The 23,785-nt window shown below is 43.0% G+C and overlaps 1 protein-coding gene across 2 annotated transcripts in view; it reads left to right on the top strand.

Annotated features, from left to right (window-relative positions):
- Nucleotides 1-1,407: 1,407 nt before the first annotated feature.
- PANK1 (pantothenate kinase 1) overlaps nucleotides 1,408-23,785 on the top strand; it is a 38,633-nt gene continuing 16,255 nt past the window's right edge. Inside the window, exons 1-2 of one of the 2 annotated variants that reach the window (XM_070752335.1) lie at nucleotides 1,408-1,933; nucleotides 22,374-22,726. In XM_070752335.1, coding sequence (XP_070608436.1) covers nucleotides 1,690-1,933; nucleotides 22,374-22,726 — 597 coding nt within the window. In that variant the 5' untranslated portion in view covers nucleotides 1,408-1,689. Of the gene's footprint in view, nucleotides 1,934-3,063; nucleotides 3,247-22,373; nucleotides 22,727-23,785 lie in introns of those variants that run through there. The other variant, XM_070752334.1, reaches the window with a different exon arrangement.

The following is a 23,785-nucleotide window of genomic DNA, read 5'->3' as shown; positions in this document are numbered from 1 at the left end:
GATTGGTAAGAGGGTCAGAGGGACAGCCCCAGTGTAAACACTTGATTGGTCGGATTGTAAAAATATGTTCCAAGGCGCCAGAATAGAAGCTTTAACACCATGGGAAATTTGTCTTTTCCCCTGGTGTTAGGCATGAAACGGTCATTCGGCCCCCAAAGCGGTTCTGAACCCCAGATTGAGAACCACTGTTTTAGAGGGTCGTTAAAGCACTTGGAGGTTTATCTGTGTCAAGGCCATCCAAGTAGTGTTCCTGGTTCCTGTAGTCTGCAATTTTTCCCTCTTGGAAATCCGTTCATACTTCTAAACCATTGGAAAGGTCTTCATCCCATATTGCAGTGATTTTCAACCTTTTTTGAGCCGCGGCACATTTTTTACATTTACAAAACCCTGGGGCACATTGAGTGGGGGGGGGGGGGGGAGCGGATAAAAAAAGTTTGGACAAAAATTTTTCTCTCTCTCTTTTCCTCCCTTTCGCTCTATTTCTCTCTCCCTCCCTCTTTCTCTCCCTTCCTGTTTTTTCTCTCTCTCCATCCCTCTTTCTCTCTTCCTTCCTCTTTTTTGCTCTTTCTCTCTCCCTCCCTACCTCCCTGTCTTTCTCTCTCCCACGTTCCCTCCCTCTCTTTCTCTCTCTTTCTTTCTTTCTTTCTCTCTCTTGCTCTCTTGCTCTCTCTCTTGCTTTCTTTCTCTCTCGCTTGCTTTCTTTCTCTCTCTCTCTCGTTCTTTCTTTTTCTCTCCCTTTCTTTCTCTCTTGCTTTCTTTCTCTCTCTCTCTTGCTTGCTTTCTCTCTCTCTCTTGCTTGCTTTCTCTCTCTCTTGCTCTTTCTTTCTCTCTTACTTTCTTTCTCTCTCTCTCTCTTGTTTTTTTTCTCTCTCTGAGCTTCGCGGCACACCTGACCATGTCTCACGGCACACTAGTGTGCCGCGGCACACTGGTTGAAAAACACTGCCATATTGGATAGCTAAAAATCTAGAGATTCTCTGTCTTCAGGGTCACTGGTAGTACTCCTGGTTCCTGTAACCTGCAATTTTTTCCTCTGGAAATCCATTCCTGCTCCCATCCCATTCAAAAGGTCAAATTCTACAGCTCAAAGTATCAAATTGCACGCCAAATTCTATAGCTCAAAGTCTGTGGAGATTCCCAGTCATCCAAGTCATGATTGTCCCAAAAGGTGCTTTATTTCACGAGGCAATCCTCCTGGGAGAAAAAAAGCACCTTTGGGAAAAGACACGGAGCTTTAACCGCGTTGGGTCCCCCGAAGCTCCTGTGGGTCCGTCGGTTTGCGAGAGCCCGGCTCCTTTTTTTCTTCCCTTCTCACAAATTCTCCTCAGGCTGGGCAAATTCAAGTCCCGCCGGCGAACGCGAGGGAAGAAGGTCGGGTCACGTGACCCGCCCCAAATTCGGGAAGGAGCCCAGCGCTCTGCGGCTCTGCTACTCCCGCCCCGCTTTCCCAGCAATCCTTCGCCCGGCGTTCCTTCCTCCTCCTCCTGCGGTGGACAGGACGCCTGCGCTCGGCGCTGCCTCGGGGAAGGCGGTGGCGGAGAAGGCGGCGACCCGGCTGCTGGGCAGCCGCTGCGGGGAGAAGCCAGCACGGTGGGCGCCGTAAGACGCTGCCCTCTGCCTGCTTCGCCGCGGGGAGAAGGGCGAAACAAAGGACGCGCGGGAGTGGCGGCTGCAGCTGTTACCGGCGCCATGGGGGAGAGACTCCGAGGCCAAGCCGGCGTCTCTTCAGCGGCGGCGGCGGCGGCGGCTTCCCCCACCTGCTCGCTGCATAACGGGCTGCCACTGCACAACGGCTTCCACCCTCCGGCCGGCCATGGCGAGGCTTCCCACCCGCTGCATTTTCGTCCGGAGCTGCCGCACTCCGGCCACGACTCGCCGACGAAAAAAAGCAGGGCGCGCCGGAGGATGGATTCGGGCAGAAAGAACAGGCCGCGTAAGTGAAGGCTGGGTTGGTTTGAGGGGCGGGGTGTGCGATTCGGATGGGTTGCCTTTGCACGGCATTGGGAAGCAACCCGCGTGCAGAAAGGAAAAAAAATAGCAACAGCATATAAACTTATATACCGCTTCGCAGTGCTTTTACAGCCCTCTCTAAACGGTTTTGCAGAGAGTCAAGTCTATCGCCCCCAACAATCTGGGTCCCCATTTTTCCCCCCTTAGAAAGAATGGAAGGCTGAGTCAACCTTGAGCCCTTGGAAGCCAAGCCTTGCCCCCCCGACGCATCGCTGCAAGCACTTTCCTTCCACGGGATCTCCCCGACCGGTCTCGGGTTGGCGTGGTGTAGCGCGACTGTTAAAGAGGGGGAAAGGGGGATGGTGGAGAAACATAAAATCTGTGAATGAGACCGGTGGGAAAGGTTTGCACTGGCTCACTGTCTCTCTGTGCCGTCGGAATGTTTCCAAAGCGCATTCACGTGATGGAAGGGGCAGGCGAGGGCAAGGCGCGGCGAGAGTTCATTTGCAGTGCTCGCTGCAAAGGCGAATGTTACTTCGATGCAATAAAAAACAACCTACCCACCTCTCATATATACTGCTAAAAAAAAAAAACACTCAGAAAACACATCCTAGATCTGAATGAATGAAATATTCTCATTGAATACTTTGTTCTGTACAAAGTTGAATGTGCACAACAGCACGTGAAATTGATTGTCAATCAATGTTGCTTCCTAAGTGGACAGTTTGAGTTCACAGAAGTTTGATTTACTTGGAGTTGCATTGTGTTGTTTAAGTGTCGTCCCCCCCCCCCTTTTTTTTTTTTGAGCAGTGTATTTATATTTGCCGGCGATGCGGTTCCTGGGTTCGGGATCTGATCACGCTTTTCCCGTTTTCAACTCCCCAGGATGCGGCTCCGGCGTTTCTTGACTTTGAGATCGGGCTGCTTTCTTGTTCAGCCGCCCCAAACATCAGTTCATTAAATACCGTCTCGGGCTCAGCCAATAGGGGCGCCTCCTCCGGGTGCACACCCACTGATCCCACGTAGGCTGGTCCCGGCCTTGACCAATGAGGAGGCTAGGAAGGTGTGGGCTGGTCTCGGGTCTCCCTCTTTTTTCCCCTGTGCAGAGCGCTTAAGCGAGAGGTTTTTCTCAGGGTGGATGAGTTGTATAAATGCGGCCTTGATATTAAAAAATCCGCTTTGTCAGTTTTGGGGATGTAAAAAAAAAGAAAAGTCACCCGGACTTGGATTGCCTGCTTCGAGCTAACTGTTCCTTTTAGTAACTCACAATGAGGCTAATCATTGACAAGAAGCATTGTAAGTAGACCAGACTTGTGTTTAAGGCTCCCTTTGTTTTCATAATCTGCATGGTTTTACTTCTGCCATTAATGGCATCTTTATTAAGGAATGAGGGAAAGTTTGACTAGATAGGAAGGTATAGCAGGATGCTGTCTGAAAATTACTGGGTTTGAATAAAAAAAAATTCTACCTGTTCAGTTCTATGAAATTCAATATATTTCTTAAAGATCAATTTCACTAATATGTGTTTTGGAGTAATGTGTGTGGCTATAGCAAGTTCTTTAATGTTTAGAGGAGTTTAAGGTAATATTAAAAAATAATTAGAAATACAAAGTGTTGAGTTTTGCAAATAGATTCTAAAAAGGCTGTTTGTGCATGCTGCTAAGACAATAACATTCACAACTTGATTCGATTCTTAACTTATTTGGAAGTCAGACTCTATTTTATTCAATGTGATCCTTGAATCAGTATATTTAGATATGACCACACTGAGCAGCAATATATCCTATAGTTTTGATGGCTTTTTTGTTGGATTTTGAGAAAGTTAAACCATTTTTCCTAAACTAGTCAGGCCAAAAAGATGCTCATTTATTGTTTCATTGAAATGTTTGTAGTGTTATTTTCCCATTTTGTTCTCTGATAGATTGGGAGTTTTACGAGGTAAGAAGTTGTTTGTTTTATTTTTAAAAGAAAACAGTCCGAAGTTGGATAAAATAGGAAAAGATTAAAGAAAATAAAGTACCCATTAAAATGATGCCTACGTGAAGATTTTTATTTCCATCAAAAGTGTTACTAGGAACTTTTACATTTATTAGAAATGTCTATAATGTGGTAGACCATAGAAACTTGGTGTAAATCTAATTCACAAATGATTGCATATGGTTGTTGGCTTTGATTTTTTTTAATTGATTTTTTTTGTCAGCTAATATTGTGGTATTTCATCTGTGATGATTACTTCTGCACATGACAGAACACCACTGACACTAACAGACTCTAGCCTTATATAACATTTTTCAAAAAATATTGCAAGAGTTTAAACTTGTTCATCTTGGAGTGAGTTCTTTGGAGAAATGTAGCAATGTACCACATGATTCTTGACAAATGTATATTTTATTTTATGTACGCTGAGAGCATATGCACCAAGACAAATTCCTTGTGTGTCCAATCACACTTGGCCAATAAAAATCTATCTATCTAAATCTAAGAACCAAAACAAGGTTGCAATTGGAATTCAGAGCAATTCTTCATTCTGCATCAATTTAATTAACCATTTCAGTACCAACTAATGTTTTTGTTTTTATGCAGATCCATAATATTGTTTCAACTATTAGTAGCTTGTTTTACAACTGTTCAAACACTGTAAGATTACATTTACTTTGTTTTTTGGACTGTAATGTGCATAATTTTAAAAAAGCTTTAATATTTTACATTCAGTTCTCAAATTTTTGTTGCCATTGAACATCAAAGTTGAAAATAGGCTTTTTGATATGCTGCAACACTAGAGATTTTTAAGAAGAGATTGGACAATCATTTGTCTAAAGTGGTATAGGGTTTCCTGCTTGAGCAGGAGGTTAGACTTTCAAGGTCCCTTCCAACGCTCTGTTATTCCAATTTTAGCTTGTTATATGGATGTTACCTTTAAATCCTGTACTTAAGAATAATAGTATCATGCAGACTTCATCTTTGTTCTATTATCAGCCAGGGGTGGGTTCCACTTAGCTTTTCCACCAGTTTACATTGCGAATTTTTGCGTGCGCTTGTTCCGTGCGCACATCCCCTCATCCAATTCTGTTTCCTCTCATGCTCAGTAGCTATAATAGCCAAAACACAGCTGAGGAGCTGATCAGCTGTGCTTTGGGTGAAAGAATAAAGGTAAGTATAAACGGGGGGGGGGGGGTGCTTTTTCAAAAAGTGGCAGAGGGAAAACTTCCAAACAGTAAAAAGTTCAGATTTTTTTTTTAAAAAAAAGATGGTGGTGCCCAAAGACTGAATTGGATCCATGATGCCATCGTGACCTCACCAGTGTGTCACTACTGTTACGGGCAATCCGGTCCAAACTGAGAGGAACCCACCCATTCTCAGCAAATAGTGGTTACTTACTGATCTTAAATAGTGTTGGGCAAACCCGTTGAAGTTCAGGTTCGGCGGGTTCGGATGAACTTGAGGTAGGAGTTCGGGTAGGTTTGCCGAACCCTAACCCCAACACCTCTGGCCCAACAGAAGTGAAGCGCTGGAGGGGGGTGTCCATCAAACAGGCGATGGCCAAGAGCCGCCGAAAATCCCTGCCCCTAGTTCTCTCTTGTTTCGGCGGCTCCTGGCCATCGCCCACTTGATGGAGCCTGGCATCTCCCCCCCCCCAGCGCTTCAGGATCCCGGCCGGCAGCTCCGCGCCTCCCCCTCCCATCCACCGCCTGCTTGAAGCTGCCAGTCGGGATCCTGAATAGCTGGCCGGCAGAACCTACCTCCCCCACCCCTCTGGCCCAGCGAGAGGCGAAGCGCTGGGGGGGGGAGGTCAGGTTCCTGGTCTGGAGTCGCCCCTCCTGCCCCCCCCCCAAGCCAAGTCGTCGGCTTGAGCCTCAGAGCCCTCCCCGCCTCCCCCTCCCACCCACTGCGGTGTTCGAGCGAATGCTGAACCTGAACATGGACTTCTGGAAAAGTCCGGGTTTGGATTTGGTATGCCGAACCCCGCAAAGTTCGGCACGGACCCGAACTACGCAAGTTCGGTTCGCCCAACACTAATCTTAAACCACTAATGGTTTGTGAAGAATATTTTACAAAGAATGGCTTGAAAGCTCCATAGAGCTTTAATTAGGAAAAACATGGATTTAAATTCAGATTTTCTAAGGAGAATAAAATGAATGAGATATAGTAAAGAAAAATGGTGATAAAACATCTAAACTGAGGTTCCTAGGAGTTTTACATTGAGTAACAAAATAAGGAATTTTCACTGAAGAAGTCTGTGTAAAATACAATATTGAATAATCTGGTTGTTCTGGTTTGGCAGGATTATTTAGAGGTCAGTGTTAAAAGGTGCTTATTAGTTTTGTATGTGAAAGTGCTTTACAAATTGCATTAGGTAACTTGTAATTGTAGCTTAATAAAGAGAGGACCCGAAACTCATGGAACTCCAACTTTGTTTACTTTTCCTTTGTATTATACAAAAGATAGTTGCTACCATTTGTTTTTTTAAGTCAAGAAGCAATAATTGTCCCATTTACATATGTAAAAGTCTCTTCAGGTTTTATTTGGTAATACCATAGTAAGCATCTAACAGAGAGCTAGTTTGGTGAAATAGCTGGACTAGAAACCAGGAGATTATGAGTTCTAATCCTCCCTTAGGCACAAAAGCTGGCTGGGTGACTTTGATCAGTCATTCTATGTTGGCTAACATCACCCTACCCCATAGGAGTTTGGGAATACAGTGATCCCCCGAGTTTCGCGATCTCGATCTTTGCGAAACGCTATATCGCGATTTTTCCACCCGATGACGTCACTCCCTTCCTTTCTCATCTTTCTTTCTCTCTCTCTTTCTCTATCTTGCTTCTTCCTCTCTCACACTCTCTTCCTCCCTCTCTCATCTCTTTCCTTCTCTCTCTTTCTCTATCTCTCCCCCTCTTGCTCTCGAGCGGCGGGCGGCACCCAGGGAAGGTTCCTTCGGCTGCCCACCAGCTGATCTGCTCGGCAGCGCAGTAGCAGCGAGGAGCCGAAGATGGGGTTTCCCCTTTGCGTGGGCAACGGGGAAACCCCATCTTCGGCTCCTCGCTGCTACTGCGCTGCCGAGCAGATCAGCTGGTGGGCGGCCGAAGGAACCTTCCCTGGGTCTTCAACTCCCAGAGCGGCGGACAAGCGGCGGCCGGACAAGCGGCGGACAAGCGGCGGCCGGACAAGAAAAGCGGCGGCCGGACAAGCGGAAAAGCAGCGGACAAGCGGCAGCCGGACAAGCGGACAAGTGGCGGACAAGCTGAAAAGCGGCAGACAAGCGGGCAGGCAGGCGGCTCCTCAGCTGCTGGGTCTTCCCAGGTGCGGAAGTAAAAACACCATCTGCGCATGCGCGGCCATGGAAAAAGGGGCGCGCATACGCAGATGGTGTTTTTACTTCCACACCACTACATCCCGAAAAATCGATTATCGCGAGGGGTCTTGGAACGGAACCCTCGCGATAATCGGGGGATCACTGTATTATGTATGTCACTTTGAACAGAAAAGCAGAGTACAGATCTAATAACAACAGATAACTATAGACTGTTGTGGAGATAGTGTTAATTTCAGATTATGAAGGGAATATTATTCTCTAAATTTAGGCTAAAGTTAATAAATGCTTGCTTCTGGTGTCAGGAATGAAGTGGCCTTGACAGTTGGGTAAGCGAGGTGATTGTTATGGAAAACAAATTCTTTTCCAGATGATTATACTCAGCTTCTTAAGGTAATTCAAATCAAAATTTGCCCTCTTGGTAGTTTTCTAGGGCAGTGTTTCCCAACCTTGGCAACTTGAATATATTTGGACTTCAACTTCCAGAATTCCCCAGCCAGCATCCATTGGCTGGGGAATTCTGGGAGTTGAAGTCCAAATATATTCAAGTTGCCAAGGTTGGGAAACACTGTTCTAGGGAATGGTTGCAAGTTAATTGTTGTAGATGCAATCTGAAGTCATATTTGTGTGTCTCAGAGAAGAAAAAGTATGAGTAGCTCCCACATCTTTGAGCCTTATTTTCAATGAACTAATCCCTTGTACTGCTGAATGTTACTTTTCAAGCTTTATGCTCTGTATACAAGAGGGTACCACCATGAATCTAAGGCCAACAAGACTCAGCATCATGTTCCCTGTTGTGAACCAGAGCACTTATGCCTGATGCCTACAAATTGACCATATTTGTTCCAGTACAATGTTGGATCTGGGTCTATCATGCTTAAGTTTACCCCAAAGACTTTTTTTTTTGAAAGGACAGCATTGGGACCACTTCCTTTTTTTTCCCTTTTGGCTCAACTGAACAGAGTTATCACTTAAACTTTTATGTGGAAAGTTAGCGCTGATTACTGAGCACAAGAATTCAGCAATTTACTTTAGCTCATTTGGGTGCAGTTTTGGACATCTGTTTTTCTGATATTTTATCCATATATCCAAATTTAATTATTTTTTTATGTACGTGAACAAGAATGTACTCTGGAGTAAGTTTGGGCTGAGTTTTGTGGTCTCAGTTACATCCATGTAAGGTATGTTAATTAATTGAAGAACTACTGACTTCTGATTAATTCCAGCTTCTGCTTTCAATACAAGTATTGACATCTATTAGAATTCCCTTTTGCCATGGTGTATTAAAATAAACTCTTACTTGTATTTTGAAAACCATAAAAAATAAAAGCGTTAATCAAACGTGCAGTTTATCAGTTTTTGGCAACACTTGGACTTGTCCAAAGGTAGATTCATAAACTGTTAAAGATTCTCTTGTCTTGTCCATTAATGAACTTTCCTCTATATAGTTCAGCTGTTACCATCCATCAAGTTAAATGACCCTTGTAATGTTTTGGATTCTTTCTGTTTACTTAGACCTTGTTGTGAGAGTAGAGATTGCAAATGTGCGTCTGGACTGTATAATTTCATTGCAATTATGCCTCCTGTGATTAAATAGAAAATACTTTTAAGCACAGAAAACTTGATATTGGGGAAAATAATTTTAGCCTAGCTTGGCTTCTCTTTCCTACATATTAGATTGCTTTTTCATAATAATTGCCATCCTATGAATTCTGCCCAACAGTCTTATGCAACACAAGTTAGATCCAGGATTATAATACCAATGTATGCATTGGTTCTTAGTTAATCATTTTCTTTGTATCAATAACGAACAATTTAGATTTCTAATATATTCTAGAGTGATGTTGAGCATCATATTTCTGCAATATTTCAGTTAATACTACTAAATTGTTTTAGATGTAATAAGTTAGAATCTTCACATTACATGATTAATTTTACACTGTCCTGTTTGAATTGTATATTGTGTAGAACTGGATTGTCTTGCTCCAATACAGGTTTTATATCTGATAAAACAATACTAGTGTTGAATTTCCTCTCCTCCCATCACTCAAAGTTTTATTAATATTGTGTAACAAGGTTGGTGCATTCTTCTGAACAAAAGAAAACCAGTTTGATATGTTGCCATCCTAAAGTAATGATTCCGGATTTTGTTAAAAACAATTAAAATGGTAGGAAACAGTTGCACCTTTTGCTTTATTTTACTTGGAGTGGAAATATTAATTTCTTCATAAAAGTCACACTTTTAAAAAAATGATAAATAACAAAGGGAGAGGAATTTCTTTCAGGCTTTAGAAGACTAGCTGCTGGTTTTCTGTTATTCGTAAGATGGACAAATGAATTGGAGAATATCAGGTCAGGGTGAACTGGAATAGCCTAACGTCTGGTTTGTTATGAACATATCTACATGACTGCCAGACATGGAAGAAGAAAGGAGAAATAAAAACACCAAGGCCAATTTTATCAGACTGTTGTTCATTTTTCTTGGCTCAGATCTGGGTATTACTGCAGTATAATTAGAATTGGTCTCATGAACCCTGTGGTATTCCTTTTTATTGTGTGCCTTGTTGAATAATACCATATTTGGCTCATTAAGATGGAACTTATTATTTATTCATCAAGTTTACAAGGCTTCCTATTTCATAAAAAAGTAATTCTGGGTTGTGTGTATTAAATCCAAAGGGTGAACTCTAGTGTCCGGAGGGGACCTAGCAGTGTGTAGCGAAACTGTAAAGCAGTTAACATATAAACACTATTATTATTGTTGTTGTTGTTGTTATCATTATAACACAAAGGCTAAAGGAGGACAGCCTATGTTAACAACAATGGAGCTAACTCATTACCTAATTGGTCTCCTATGACCCACAGCTTGATGGTATAATCAGGTTTTAGGGATTTCCCAAAAAATCAAAGATGGAATCAGTTTCACTTCAGGAGGGAGAATGGTCCATGAAATGGGTACCATGACAGAGATGGCTCACCCTCAGGGCCCCCTGTAAGTCCCTAATAGATGGAATTGGCCTTTGCTTGATCTGATGGGATGGATATAGTAATCTGGAAGAGTTAGTTAGTTAGTTTAGTTTGTTTGTTTGTTTGTTTATTTATTAGATTTCTATGCTGTCCTTCTCGAGGCAACTCAGGGCGGCGTACAACATTATGAATACAACAATATATAAAAGAAATCTAAATTACTTTAAAAGAATTATATAAAATTACTAAAAGTGTTAAAAACCTCATATACAATCATACACATTCATCCAATTCAATCATTCATAATATCGGCTGGAGACAATTTCATCACTCACGGCCCCCACGGCCGCCAGCAGAGGTGGGTCTTCAGAGCTTTACGAAAGACCAGGAGGGAGGGGGCGGTACGTATCTCCAGAGGGAGTTCATTCCAGAGTGTCTGGGCCACCACAGAGAAAGCTCTTCCCCTCGGCCCCACCAGCCGACATTGTCTAGCCGACGGGACCTGGAGAAAGCCAACTCTGTGGGACCTAACCGGCTGCTGGATGCATGAGGCAGTTATCCTCAGATGACTCAGTCCCATGCCATGGACAGCTTTGAAGTTCAAAACCAGTACCTTGAAATGGACCCAGAAACAGAGTAGCAACCATTGGACCACACATAATTGTCCATGCTACTGCATTTTTTTGATTTGATTTGATTTGATTTGATTGATTTGATTTGTATGCTGCCCCTCTCCGTAGACTTTTTGCACCAACTGAAGCTGAAGTTCCCAGTACTCTTCAAGGACAGCCCTGTTACAGTAATCCAATCAGTAAGTGACTAGGTGTGAATGACCATGAGCAGAGGCCCCCAGTCTAGGAATGTGCACAACTGGTGCCCAGATATGAAGTTGTGCAAAGACTAGCCATGACTACTACTTGTTCTTCAGTCAGGAGGAGTTCCAGGTTGTATAGTAAGTCTGATTGGACAGTGCAACTCCACCTAGCACTAAAGATGGCCTAAAATTCCTAAAATTGGCAAGACCAAGTTCTTTAGCCACTCAGGGTCTTGCCAGGGTTCAGTTAAAGCCTCTTATTCCTTATTTAGACCCTCGTAACCTCCAGGCACCGAAATAAGATGTCCATTGTCTCATTTAATTTTCCAAGCGGAGAGATGTATATTTGACATCTCATTCCATGGCAACCAATGAACTCAGTGACCTTACATTGAATACGAAGTGAAGAAAACATCCAGCACAGTAGGGCCAAAAGGAAGGTTCCTCTCCCCTCTGGCCATTACTAACTAAAATTGACCATGGAGAAATGAGATTAAGTAACTACACAATGCCACTTATTCCCAGTCTTTTGAGCTCATCTAAAAGGATACTATAACTTAGAGGTATCAAACTTGATTTCATTGGTGACTGCATCAGAGTGGTGTTTGACCTCGGGGGCAGGGGGCGCATGGCCAGTTCAATATTACTCATGTCCATGGCGCTGTGATAGACTTAAGCACTGCTAGCAAAAATAGGTCCCGAGCTGCATTTTTGCTGGTGGAGGCACTGCAGGTCGGTCCTTCTCTGTTTTCAGGTCAGCCCCATGGGCCAGATCTAAGCCTTGAGTTTGATACCGCTGACATAGCTGATGGTATAATTGCAGAGAAATCAAGAAGGGCAAGGGTGGATGCACAACTAGAAAGTTGCTTTTATCTCCTAAAATGGGACTCTGACTTCGAAGGTTTCCAACTACATATTTAAGTTTCTAGATAGATAATTAGGTTTCTGCTGAATATTTTGCTTGGCGCAGCATACCAAATTAATCTCTAACATCTTTCTCTATTTTTGTTTGCTGTCTACCAAGGACCTCTGTGTTTTGCCCAAGGCAAAAAACAAATCTGGGTTGCAGTCAATTTATTTATACTCGCCAAGCAGTATCTGTCATGGACCTGAATCATTGCAATCCGATTCATGCAACATTTAGGAGCAATGGATTACTTCACCAAGCAATCTATGTCATGTGCTGGATCTAAAATGTAACCATGGTCACATGATCCAACTTTAGATTTAAGGTGAACTAAATATTGAACTGTTTATTTCAGGGTGTCCAGCAAATCTTGAAAACAGGGAATTATCAGGGAAATTGGTGGTTCGGGAATTATCAGGGAATTCATGAAAAAAATGGAATAAATCAGGGGAATAAACCAAACTGTATTAAAATGTTTAAAAGTCAGGGAAAAATAATATTTAAAAAATGGATCGCACTGCCTGGCAGAGTGAAGCAAAAATGAGCATAACCATGGCAACAACTTGCTTCCTCAGCTTCTGATATTTCTCCACGGCTTAACCGTTTGGTACGACATCTACGACCTTGCCTTAACTAGATCGCAAGTTGCAGGGAAATGTCAGGGAAATATCAGGGAATTTCAAAATGCTTTCCCCCTGGATACCCTGTTATTTATCTCTTCCCCTGCTTTTTTACAACTGAAAGAAATAAACATTTTTCAAGATTTTGAAAGATGGTGCATTCCTTAATATCTTTTTGTTTGGTCTTGCTTCTCATCCTAACTTTCTACTCACAAGAGTGCAGAAATTGACTCTTTCTTCTGTTTTGAACTAACAAACTCTGTAGTGTTCTTGAATATCAATTTTGTGCCAGAAAGATAGGTCTCCTATTGCTTTTTAGCTGTTATGAGACATAAAACTATAAAACATAAGGAGAGAAAAGGGAACTCCAGTACAACAGTATTCTGAATTCTTGGAAAACTTTGACGATAGAAATACAGTTAATCCTTGATTTACAACCATTTGTTTAGTGACTGTTTGAAGCTACTAAAAGTGACTTCAAAAAAGTGGTGTTTTTTCATTCTTATGACTGTTGCAGCATCACCATGGTCACATGATCAAAATTCGGATGCTTGGCAACCATCATATTTATGAGGTCCTGAGGTCATGTAATCACCTTTTGTGACCTTCTGACCAGCAAAGTCAATGGGGAAGCCAGATTCACTTAACAATTATGTTGTTAATTTAAGAACTGCAGCACTTCATTTAACAACTGTGGCAAGAAATGGGACAAAATTCTCTAACAATTGTCTCGCTTAGCAGCAGAAGTTGTGGGCTCAATTATGGTCAGAAGTCAAGGAATTATGACTTCATAATTCTTCGACTTCAAAGTACACAGTCCTCAGACAGTGTAGGGAAAGGTTTGCTGAACTGATAGGTCAGGGTATGCTAACATACTATTATCAAATGTGGTAATGCCATGTCCACAAAAAATGAGCCAGTTAACATAACTGCAATACCACGTGCAGTTGTCATTTGTGTACCGTAATCTTTCTGCTGTCCTCGTGTGTACTTTACAGCTTGCTTTCCCTCTGTAAGTCATTCATATGGTTTCCTCTCCCTGGGTTCAGATTCCTTTGGCTTATATTGGTTTCAAATTGTATTGTACGTAACATGGCATAATGAAGTGTGTTTGCTTCTGACATTATGCTGATGTTAGCATACATAACAAAATCTGCTTCATTATGGGATTGGGAGGGTCAAAGCACAAGTAATTCATTTTCCATCCCAAGTGAGGGGGAATAAAAGGGTTTTTTTTAAAGAGAAGGGCGGAAGCCCTGTTTTACTTCCATCATTTCCTGAAAAGAGACACACACATTAGTTCCTAAAGCATAATGTGTGTTCTCCAAATTACAAAATTAAAGCCCCGTTTTTTCCATGATTGCACAAGGAACATTATTTAAATGTTCCATTTGTTCTGTGAACATTTCTGAGATAGTTCCTTAAGTGAGATGGTATCTGTAGGCAGCTTCCATACTGCTTGCCGGGCTCCCTAGGTTATAGTGATGCTTAAAAGATTGTGAAGCCTTTTAAATTTTCAGTAAGGTAAAGGTAGTCATTTCCAGCTCTAGGAGTGGTGCTCATCTCCGTTTCTAAGCCAGAGAGCCAGCGCTGTCTGAAGACATCTCTCTGGTCATATGGCCAGCATGATTCAACACCAAAGATGCATGGAGTGCTATTACCTTCCCACCAAAGTCGTCCCTGTTTTTCTACTTGCATTTTTAGGTGCTTTCTATTGGCAGAACCTAGGACAAATAACAGGAGCTCACTGCGTTACGTGGTGCTAGGGATTTGAACCGCTGAACTTCTGATTGACAAGCTCAGCATCTTAGCCACATCAGCTAAATTGCTATCTGTTCTTCACATCCAGTACATCGTAAAACTAGATAGAGAGATGAATGAAACAAACAAGTTAAAAAACCCACCATTCTATCTGTTGATTTGTATGGAGAACAGATCAAGTTTTAGGCCTTATTTGTGATGAAATATTGAAAATTCAAAAGGGTTTACAAACTGTTAAGCACTATTGTACCTTATTATGTAAAAAGATTATATTGACCAGAAAGAGCACAGAACATTACCTTCTAGAATAGGGATTTTTAAATTTTTAGACCACAGAATCTGTTAGGTTAAAAAAAAATTGGATCATGAGGCAAAATTGTAATGATTAAAAATTGTGTTGGTTTAAGTGTTGTATTTTTGCTATTAAAACCATAAACCTCATTAAATTCTATCATAATTCTTATTTACAAGAATGTCTTGGAGCTCCACATGAATTTTTAAAATACAAAAATAGCGAGTATCTTCACCTGAAGATACTAATTAACTTAGGGGGAAAGAGATAGAGTCAGAGCACATGATACACTAAGATGGATAATTCTTACTAGGTAGTCATCCAGAAATGGATTTCTATGACTGGGCATTTTTATTAGACATCATTGTGTGATTTTGTAAGTAACTACCATGTTTTCCCCCAAATAAGACCCCATCTTATATTTTTTTGAACCCTGAAATAAGTCCTTGACCTTATTGCCATGCACTCAAACCCCTGATTGGGCTGATCAGGGGATGTCTTATTTTGGGGGAAACGGTACAGTGATACCTTGTCTTATGAACTTAATTGGCTCCGGGAGGAAGGTGAAAAGTTCGTAAGATGAAACAATGTTTCCCATAGGAAACAATGGAAAACTGATTAATGCGTGCAAGCCCCCCCACCAATCAATTGCAAAAGCTGGCGCTCTGCTGGGCACCACCGCCCGGCTGTCACCTTCTGAAACAGCCGGGCGCTTCTCGGCGTTCTCCCGAACCCGAACCCCAAAAGTTTGGGTTTGGGTTCGGGAGAACGCCGAGAAGTGCTGCTGCCCGGCTGTCACCTTCCCGGAAGAGCTGTGGAGCGCTCAAACAGAGGTGGGGAATCCCAATTGGGAATTCCAGGGGTGGAGCTTTGACATCACAGAGACGTCCTTCCTGGAATCCCCGTTTCAGCTGGCCAGGAAGGACGTCTTGCCATCGGCTACTCTCAACCTGGTTTGGCCAACCTGTCAAACCTGTTGCCTGGGATATGGCCGTTGCGAATGCTACAGCTACTAGGAGCCACAGGTGAGAGGTGAGTAACAGGTAGGGACCAAAGGTGAACCAGCTGCCCTAAAAGCTGCCTTAAAATGAGCTGCCATAAAAGGACATGACACAAGAGGTGTTATCCTTCCCTGAGCACCCCATAAACCCCATTGTCTCATCAGTCTTCTGTAATACAGTGGAACCCCGACATACGAGCAGCTCTACTTACGAGCTACTCGAGATACGAGCTGCGAGATTAGAGAAATTTTTGCTCGACTCACGAGCTCACATTCGAGATACGAGCCGAGAAGACCCGGGCTGGCTTGCTTTGCTTCCGAGCGGAAAAGCCGTGCGTGTGTTTTAAAACATCGGAGCCGGCATGGGGAGGCTTTTAATCAGCCCCCGAGCCCCCAACCCGGACTCGGGGGTTGATTGAGAGCCTCCCCATGCCGGCTCCGATGTTTTAAAACACACGCGAGGCTTTTCCGCTGACTCCTAAAGCGGGGAAGTTCGCCAGGAGGCAGCAGAAAAGTCGCGCGTGTGTTTTAAAACATCGGAGCCGGCATGGGGAGGCTTTTAATCAGCTCCCGAGCCCCCAACCCGGACTCGGGGGTTGATTGAGAGCCTCCCCATGCCGGCTCCGATGTTTTAAAACACACGCGAGGCTTTTCCGCTGCCTCCTAAAGCGGGGAAGTTCGCCAGGAGGCAGCAGAAAAGTCGCGCGTGTGTTTTAAAACATCGGAGCCGGCATGGGGAGGCTCTCAATCAACCCCCGAGTCCGGGTTGGATGCTCGGGGGCTGATTAAAAGCCACCCCATGCCGGCTCCGATGTTTTAAAACACACGTGAGGCTTTTCCGCTGCCTCCTAAAGCGGGGAAGTTCGCCAGGAGGCAGCAGAAAAGCCGTGCGTGTGTTTTAAAACATCGGAGCCGGCATGGGGAGGCTTTTAATCAGCCCCCGAGCATCCAACCCGGACTCGGGGGTTGATTGAGAGCCTCCCCATGCCGGCTCCGATGTTTTAAAACACACGCGCGGCTTTTCTGCTGCCTCCTGGCGAACTTCCCCGCTTTAGGAGGCAGCGGAAAAGCCGCGCGTGTGTTTTAAAACATCGGAGCCGGCATGGGGAGGCTCTCAATCAACCCCCGAGTCCAGGTTGGGGGCTCGGGGGCTGATTAAAAGCCTCCCCATGCCGGCTCCGATGTTTTAAAACACACGCGCGGCTTTTCTGCTGCCTCCTGGCGAACTTCCCCGCTTTAGGAGTCAGCGGAAAAGCCGCGCGTGTGTTTTAAAACATCGGAGCCGGCATGGGGAGGCTTTTAATCAGCCCCCGAGCCCCCAACCCGGACTCGGGGGTTGATTGAGAGCCTCCCCATGCCGGCTCCGATGTTTTAAAACACACGCGCGGCTTTTCCGCTGCCTCCTAAAGCGGGGAAGTTCGCCAGGAGGCAGCAGAAAAGCCGTGCGTGTGTTTTAAAACATCGGAGCCGGCATGGGGAGGCTTTTAATCAGCCCCCGAGCATCCAACCTGGACTCGGGGGTTGATTGAGAGCCTCCCCATGCCGGCTCCGATGTTTTAAAACACACGCGCGGCTTTTCTGCTGCCTCCTGGCGAACTTCCCCGCTTTAGGAGTCAGCGGAAAAGCCTCGCGTGTGTTTTAAAACATCGGAGCCGGCATGGGGAGGCTCTCAATCAACCCCCGAGTCCGGGTTGGATGCTCGGGGGCTGATTAAAAGCCTCCCCATGCCGGCTCCGATGTTTTAAAACACACGCGCGGCTTTTCTGCTGCCTCCTGGCGAACTTCCCCGCTTTAGGAGGCAGCGGAAAAGCCGCGCGTGTGTTTTAAAACATCGGAGCCGGCATGGGGAGGCTCTCAATCAACCCCCGAGTCCCGGTTGGGGGCTCGGGGGCTGATTAAAAGCCTCCCCATGCCGGCTCCGATGTTTTAAAACACACGCGCGGCTTCTTTGCTGACTCCTGGCGAACTTCCCCGCTTCAGCCGACGTCTTTTCCCCTCAGCCCTCGGGCTTGCACGCATTAATCGCTTTTACATTGTTTCCTATGGGAAACAATGTTTCGACATACGAGCTGTTCGACGTGCGAGCCTCCTTCCGGAACCAATTAAACTCGTAAGTCGGGGTTCCACTGTATAGGTATTCTTTGCTTAACAACTGAAGTTATAATAGACTAAAAAAGAGCTACTTATCCACAAAGTTACATCTGCCCCCTTCCCACTACATACACCATGGTCATGTTATCTCATTTCACATGCTTGGCAACAAATTTGTATTTTTGACCAAAGCTTTTGCAATCATGTAACTATGATTTGTGACCATTTTGGCTGCTTTCTGGCAGAAAATGGTAGCATTGAATCACTTTATGGCCATCAGAAAAACAGTTGTAAAATTGAATCAGATTGATTTATGACCATAATTCCAGACTGAATTGTGATCTTAAGTCAAGAACCCACCTCTAAGATGAAGGTGCATTTTGAAAATCCTAGTGTAATAATTCATTGTGCAGAGATTGTGATGAGGTACTGATATTATGCAGTCAGTAGACATTATTTCCATCCTCAAGAAGTAGAAATTTTTCACATGAAGCCATAGGATTTTAACAGATTAAAATCAAATAATCAACAAACAACTCCTACACTACATGATTCTTATGTGATTTATTATTCTCCTTTTATGTGGCTTTCAGATATTATATCACTGAAGCTTTATACTCCTGGTCTAATACGGAGACATGATGTTCAGCTGATTGATTGATTGATTGATTATTTACTATCTATCATCGTCTGTCTGTCCGTCCGTCCGTCCGTCCGTCCATCCATCCATCCATCCATCCATCCATCCATCCATCCATCCATCCATCTATCTATCTATCTATCTATCTATCTATCTATCTATCTAATCTAATCTAGCTAGCTTATATACCACCCAAAGGACTCAGGGCGGCTTACAATAATAATATAAATACAAATAAATACAGAAAGAACAAAAAGAAGTCGAATATAATGTCTACAACTATGAAGCCCTCAATAAAAACAACCCATTAATTAAAACAGTCACAATTACATGCATACATAGCATTCATACCGTTTGGACATGTCAGTTGTTAGTTCATGGCCCAGTCATTTCTGCAAATGGCTGGCCCACAGTGCCTCTGCCAGCAAAAACGGAGCTCAGGAGGGCCCCAGTTGCAGGAAGATTCCATCCTAGGTCTGCCCGGGCCACCACAGGTGCGCCTGACATTAGTGATGTCAAACTGGTCATGGCTACCCGCCCCCCTGAGGTCAAACTCAACCCTCATGCAGGCCTCAATGAAATCGAGTTTTATACTCCTGTCAAGAACTGGAAAGTGACAATTCCCGTTCTTGGTTTTCAACAAATGAGACCTCTGATGTGCCCTTGCGTGGAATTTCAAGTTTCTTCAATCTTATGAAATCTTACAAAGTAGATGACAAATATATTGCACTTCTTCATTTGGGTGAGTAACTGTTGCAAAGACTGTTTTTGTGTGAGCTACTGAATTTGGGCTTGACTGTATTTTGAAATCCTAATTAATCTTGTAGAATCGCCTCCTGGCCTTCCGGAAAACCTTAAAAACCTGGCTTTGCTGCCAGGCCTGGGAGAGGAGGAAGCATGAGCAATAACATCTAGCTCCAGCCCAGAAATATGAATGTTTTTATTAAGGAGATTTTATGTTGTTTTTATATGATATTTTAGTGATTGTACGCTGCCCAGAGTCCGAAAGGATTAGAAACAGACAACTGTGATTTTTGCATGTACTGTATTATGACAAAAAAGCGTATAATTAGAGATATCTACAGCTGAGAAAACAGGATTTGGATAAAGCTGTAATAAAATTCAATCTATGGGTTTAATGGGCTGTAAGACAGTATTGCTGAAATCTGATTGACTTTTGCAATATTTAATCGAGATATTTTCCCCTGTCATCTGGCCTTGAAATTTTATTTAACATTTAACAAAGAGCCCTTTGGCCCAATCCATGATGTTACATACAGTACGTCCTTCAAGACCTTTGTTTTTCAAAAATTCCAAACAAGAAAAGGTATTTTGGCTTTATAGTTGTTGAGAAGAAAAAATGTGTATAATTAATTTGTTTACCTAATCCAGTTTGGAAGATTTTAGCATTCAAGATAATTATTATGGTAGCATCAATAGAACAAGACAATGTTCTGTAAAATGTAGAAGATTTTCCTCTGTCAAATTAGCAAGAATGATCCTTTCATAGCTATGTTTGTTTCCGCAACTATGCCATATTGAAATTCTTATTGATAAAAATCTGGGCCAAGTATAATTATTGCAGATTGACTAGCATGTACACTATCAATAATCTGGACTTTGCAAAATTACACATATTCAGTGGCTGTAGTATTGTGACATGAAGCCAGTCCTTAATTTTTATAGGAAAACATATTTTAATGTTTTATCAATATAGAAAACATGTCATTTTGAATGTGTTTACATCTGTTTGTAGAAAACTACACAATCTAAACTGACTCCAAAATACAAGATTCTAACATACAATCCAATCTTTACATACTCCCTTTTTCGTAGAAATAATTTTGTTGCGGACTTTGAAATTTCTGATACTCCATTCTGTAAATAACTGATGTTTTCTGCAAGACTTAAATTTGTTTTTTGTTCACCTTTTGCTATCTCTTGTTGACCAAATCCAATTGATAGAGGGTATATTGAACTGTGATTTTGTGTGGCAAAGGGTGAGAAGCCTTCTTCTGAAAACCACAACTGTCTGTAGTTTGAAGAAGATCTAATAACTCTTGGTTAAAAGTAGGCTAGCCTTTAACCCTGTCCATTCAGGGAATTAAATCAGTCATGAACTCTATCCTCTGGAATGGCAGATACTGAAGCTGAAACTCAAACACTTTGGCCACCAAATAAATAGAAAGGACTTGTTAGAAAAGCCCCTGATGTTGGGGAAGATTGAAGGCTAAAGGAAAAGGGGACATTAGAGGATGAGGTATCATTGACATAGTGGATATGAATTTGGGCAGATTCAGGGAGAGAGTGGAGGATGGTTGGGGGGGTTGGTGTGCTAACTTTGCTGATATTGTTGCTGAAAATAGGGCAGCAAATAGCAAGTTGTCACAATTTATTTATTCATTCATTCATTCATTTGTCCAATACACAAATACATAGGAAGAAAAATAGACATGTAGTAATATATATAAGGGTAAAGTGAACTTAGAGGAGAGGATATATGAAAGAAAGAAAATATATATGATAAGTGAGAGAAAGGAAAGACAATTGGACAGGGGACGAAAGGCACACTAGTGCACTTATGTACGCCCCTTACTGGCCTCTTAGGAACCTTGGAGAGGTCAATCGTGGAGAGTCTAAGGGAGAAATGTTGGCGGTTAGGGGTTGACACAATTGAGTCCGGTAATGAGTTCCACACTTCGATAACTCAATTGTTGAAATCATATTTTTTACAGTCAAGTTTGGAGCGGTTCATATTAAGTTTGAATCTGTTGCATGCTCTTGTGTTGTTGCGGTTGAAGCTGAAGTAGTCATTGAAAAAAAATAAAAAAAATAAAAAGAAAAAAACCCGTTCAGGTAGGTATCTGAAGGAGATAAAATATGGTACCTCGAGATCAAGAGAATTATTTTTGGCTGAACATATACTCTGAATTACTTTATAAACAATTAAATGAGTCTCTGTATTAAATATGCATGTCATAGGCAGATTTAATATGCACAATTAACTATTTGGTTTGGCTGTTAACACTGTTGTTGCTGTTTCCAGATAAGTATTTGAAGGCTTTCCAGATAAGTATTTGAAATTCCATAATTTCCAGTCCTTTGTAAGCTCATCATTATCTGAAGTAAGGGTCTTCAACCTTTCTGGCTTGGTGGACCAACAGGGGCAATGGTGGTGGAAGGGGAGAGGGGATGGTTACATACGCACACGCCCCAATGGCCCAGTTCAGAACAGGCTGTGGCCTGGCACTGGGCTGCAACCTAGGGTTGGGGACCCCTGATCTAGAGAATATTTGGGGAAGTTTTGGTCTAGACCAGGGGTCTCCAAACCCCAGTCTATGGACCAGTGACAGTCTGCAGCATGCCAGAAACCCATCCATGCAAACAAGCAAAGTCCCGCCTCCTCTGGTCCACTTGTAACAGTATACCCTATGCAACTAGACTTACAATCCTAGGTTTAGAATGCTCAGAGCTACATCACCTTAAACACGACCTAAGCATAGCCCATCAAAATAATCTGCTACAACATCCTTCTTGTCAACAACTATTTCAGCTTCAACCACAACACACGAGTACAAAACAGATACAAACTTAAAGTAAACCGCACTAAACTCGACTGCAGGAAATGCGATTTTAGTAACCGAGTAGGTGATGCATGGAACTCTGTAGTATCATCACCTAACCTCCAAAACTTTTCTGTTAGTCTATCCACTGTTGACCTCTCCTGATTGCTAAGATGTCAGTAAGGGGCGTGCATAAGTGCACCAGCATGCCTGCCATCCCCTATCCTAATGTTTCTCTCTTACTAGTATGTTCTCTCTTACATAAAAACCTTTCTCCATGGAACCAGTCCCCGGTGCCCAAAAGGTTGAGTGCTGCGGGTCTAGGCCATTTTAGTAACTATATATATTGGCAATAATTTGGTGGTATAATAAAGGCCTTCTAACTATTACATTTAATATCTAAAAGTATTGTTTAAAGCGTTCCTGCAGTAACCTTTATTTCTTTCCTTCCTTCCTCTAGCATTCCCATGGTTTGGCATGGACATTGGTGGGACTCTTGTTAAACTGGTATACTTTGAACCAAAAGACATTACCGCTGAAGAAGAGCAGGAAGAAGTGGAAAACCTCAAAAGCATCAGGAAGTATCTGACTTCCAACACAGCCTATGGTAAAACCGGGATCCGAGATGTCCACCTGGAACTGAAAAACTTGACTATGTGTGGACGTAAAGGGAATCTCCATTTCATCCGTTTCCCAAGCTGTGCCATGCACAGGTTCATACAGATGGGCAGCGAAAAAAACTTTTCAAGCTTGCATACCACGCTTTGTGCCACTGGAGGTGGAGCCTACAAGTTTGAGGAAGATTTCCGAATGGTAGGTGAATTTACATTCTGTCTTTGTTCAGGAGCGTTTCTACTCCCTTTGGTAAAACTGCCATTTCAAATTCAGGGAAGTCCTTTCTATTTTTTAATCATATCAAACTCACTTTTTAGCTTAAACACATTCATTAACAGGAATATTTTATTGCGTTCTCTAGTGCCTGGCCTTGATACTGTAAGTAGATATATTTGGCCCAAACATCACATATTTAGATGGTAATAGGGCAGAAAGTTGCTAGTTTGTCATGTCAGCGTTTGTGCTATAATGAGACTTTAAAAAAATATTATTTGCATTGGAATTGTGGTAAACTTTGTCCCGCTAAACTCTACAGCTATCAATCTTGCAAAAGTGCTGTTTTATAGCAGGCTAAACCTCTTTGTTTGCATCCCTTAAAGCAAAATTGAGAAACCTGTCATATGAATGGTAGGTTCCTTCTGGCTTGCTCATTCAGAAGTTACCTGGGTGAGATTACAAACCTGAGCTATATTGTAAGAGTGGAGGTTTTTGTTTTAATTATTTCTTTTACTTTTAGTTAGGTGGCTATGCTTTTCTTCCAGAAATTGAGTCTTATTGTTGTGATTCAGTCTGAGGCTCCTCAGGGAACGGCTGGAACTCTGCCGGCTCCATGCTCAGAGGGGGAGGACGAGGAACAGGAGGAGGAGGAGGAACAGGCAGACACGGAAGAGGAATGTCAGGACGAGGAGGAGGGAGAACAGCCTGAGACCCCCGGGGGGGAGCTCTCCCCAGCGAGTAGCCTGGAATCATTAGATGAGAACGCACAAGCCATCATAGATATGAGGCAGAGAAGGGCAGCACAACGAAGGGGACAATTAGCCAGGTATTTCCATCCCTAATAGGCAATAGCTGGGTTTGGGTGTGGTTCTCCTCAGAAAGGTTGAAAAGGCAGGCCCGCCCTTCCTGTATTGTTGAGAGTTATCTTTTGGGAGTCATGTGACCTTGCTTCGATCCTTGGCGTCTCTGATTCTGGCTTGTGGCCTCGAAGGCTGAAAACTTGGGGGAGGCGTGGGTTTTATTATCTACAGTGGTGTGTGT

Source organism: Erythrolamprus reginae, chromosome 5, assembly GCF_031021105.1.
Source record: "Erythrolamprus reginae isolate rEryReg1 chromosome 5, rEryReg1.hap1, whole genome shotgun sequence".
NCBI lineage: Eukaryota > Metazoa > Chordata > Lepidosauria > Squamata > Dipsadidae > Erythrolamprus > Erythrolamprus reginae.
The sequence above is the reverse complement of the archived record's forward strand: the minus strand, read 5'-3'. Positions and strand labels throughout refer to the sequence as shown.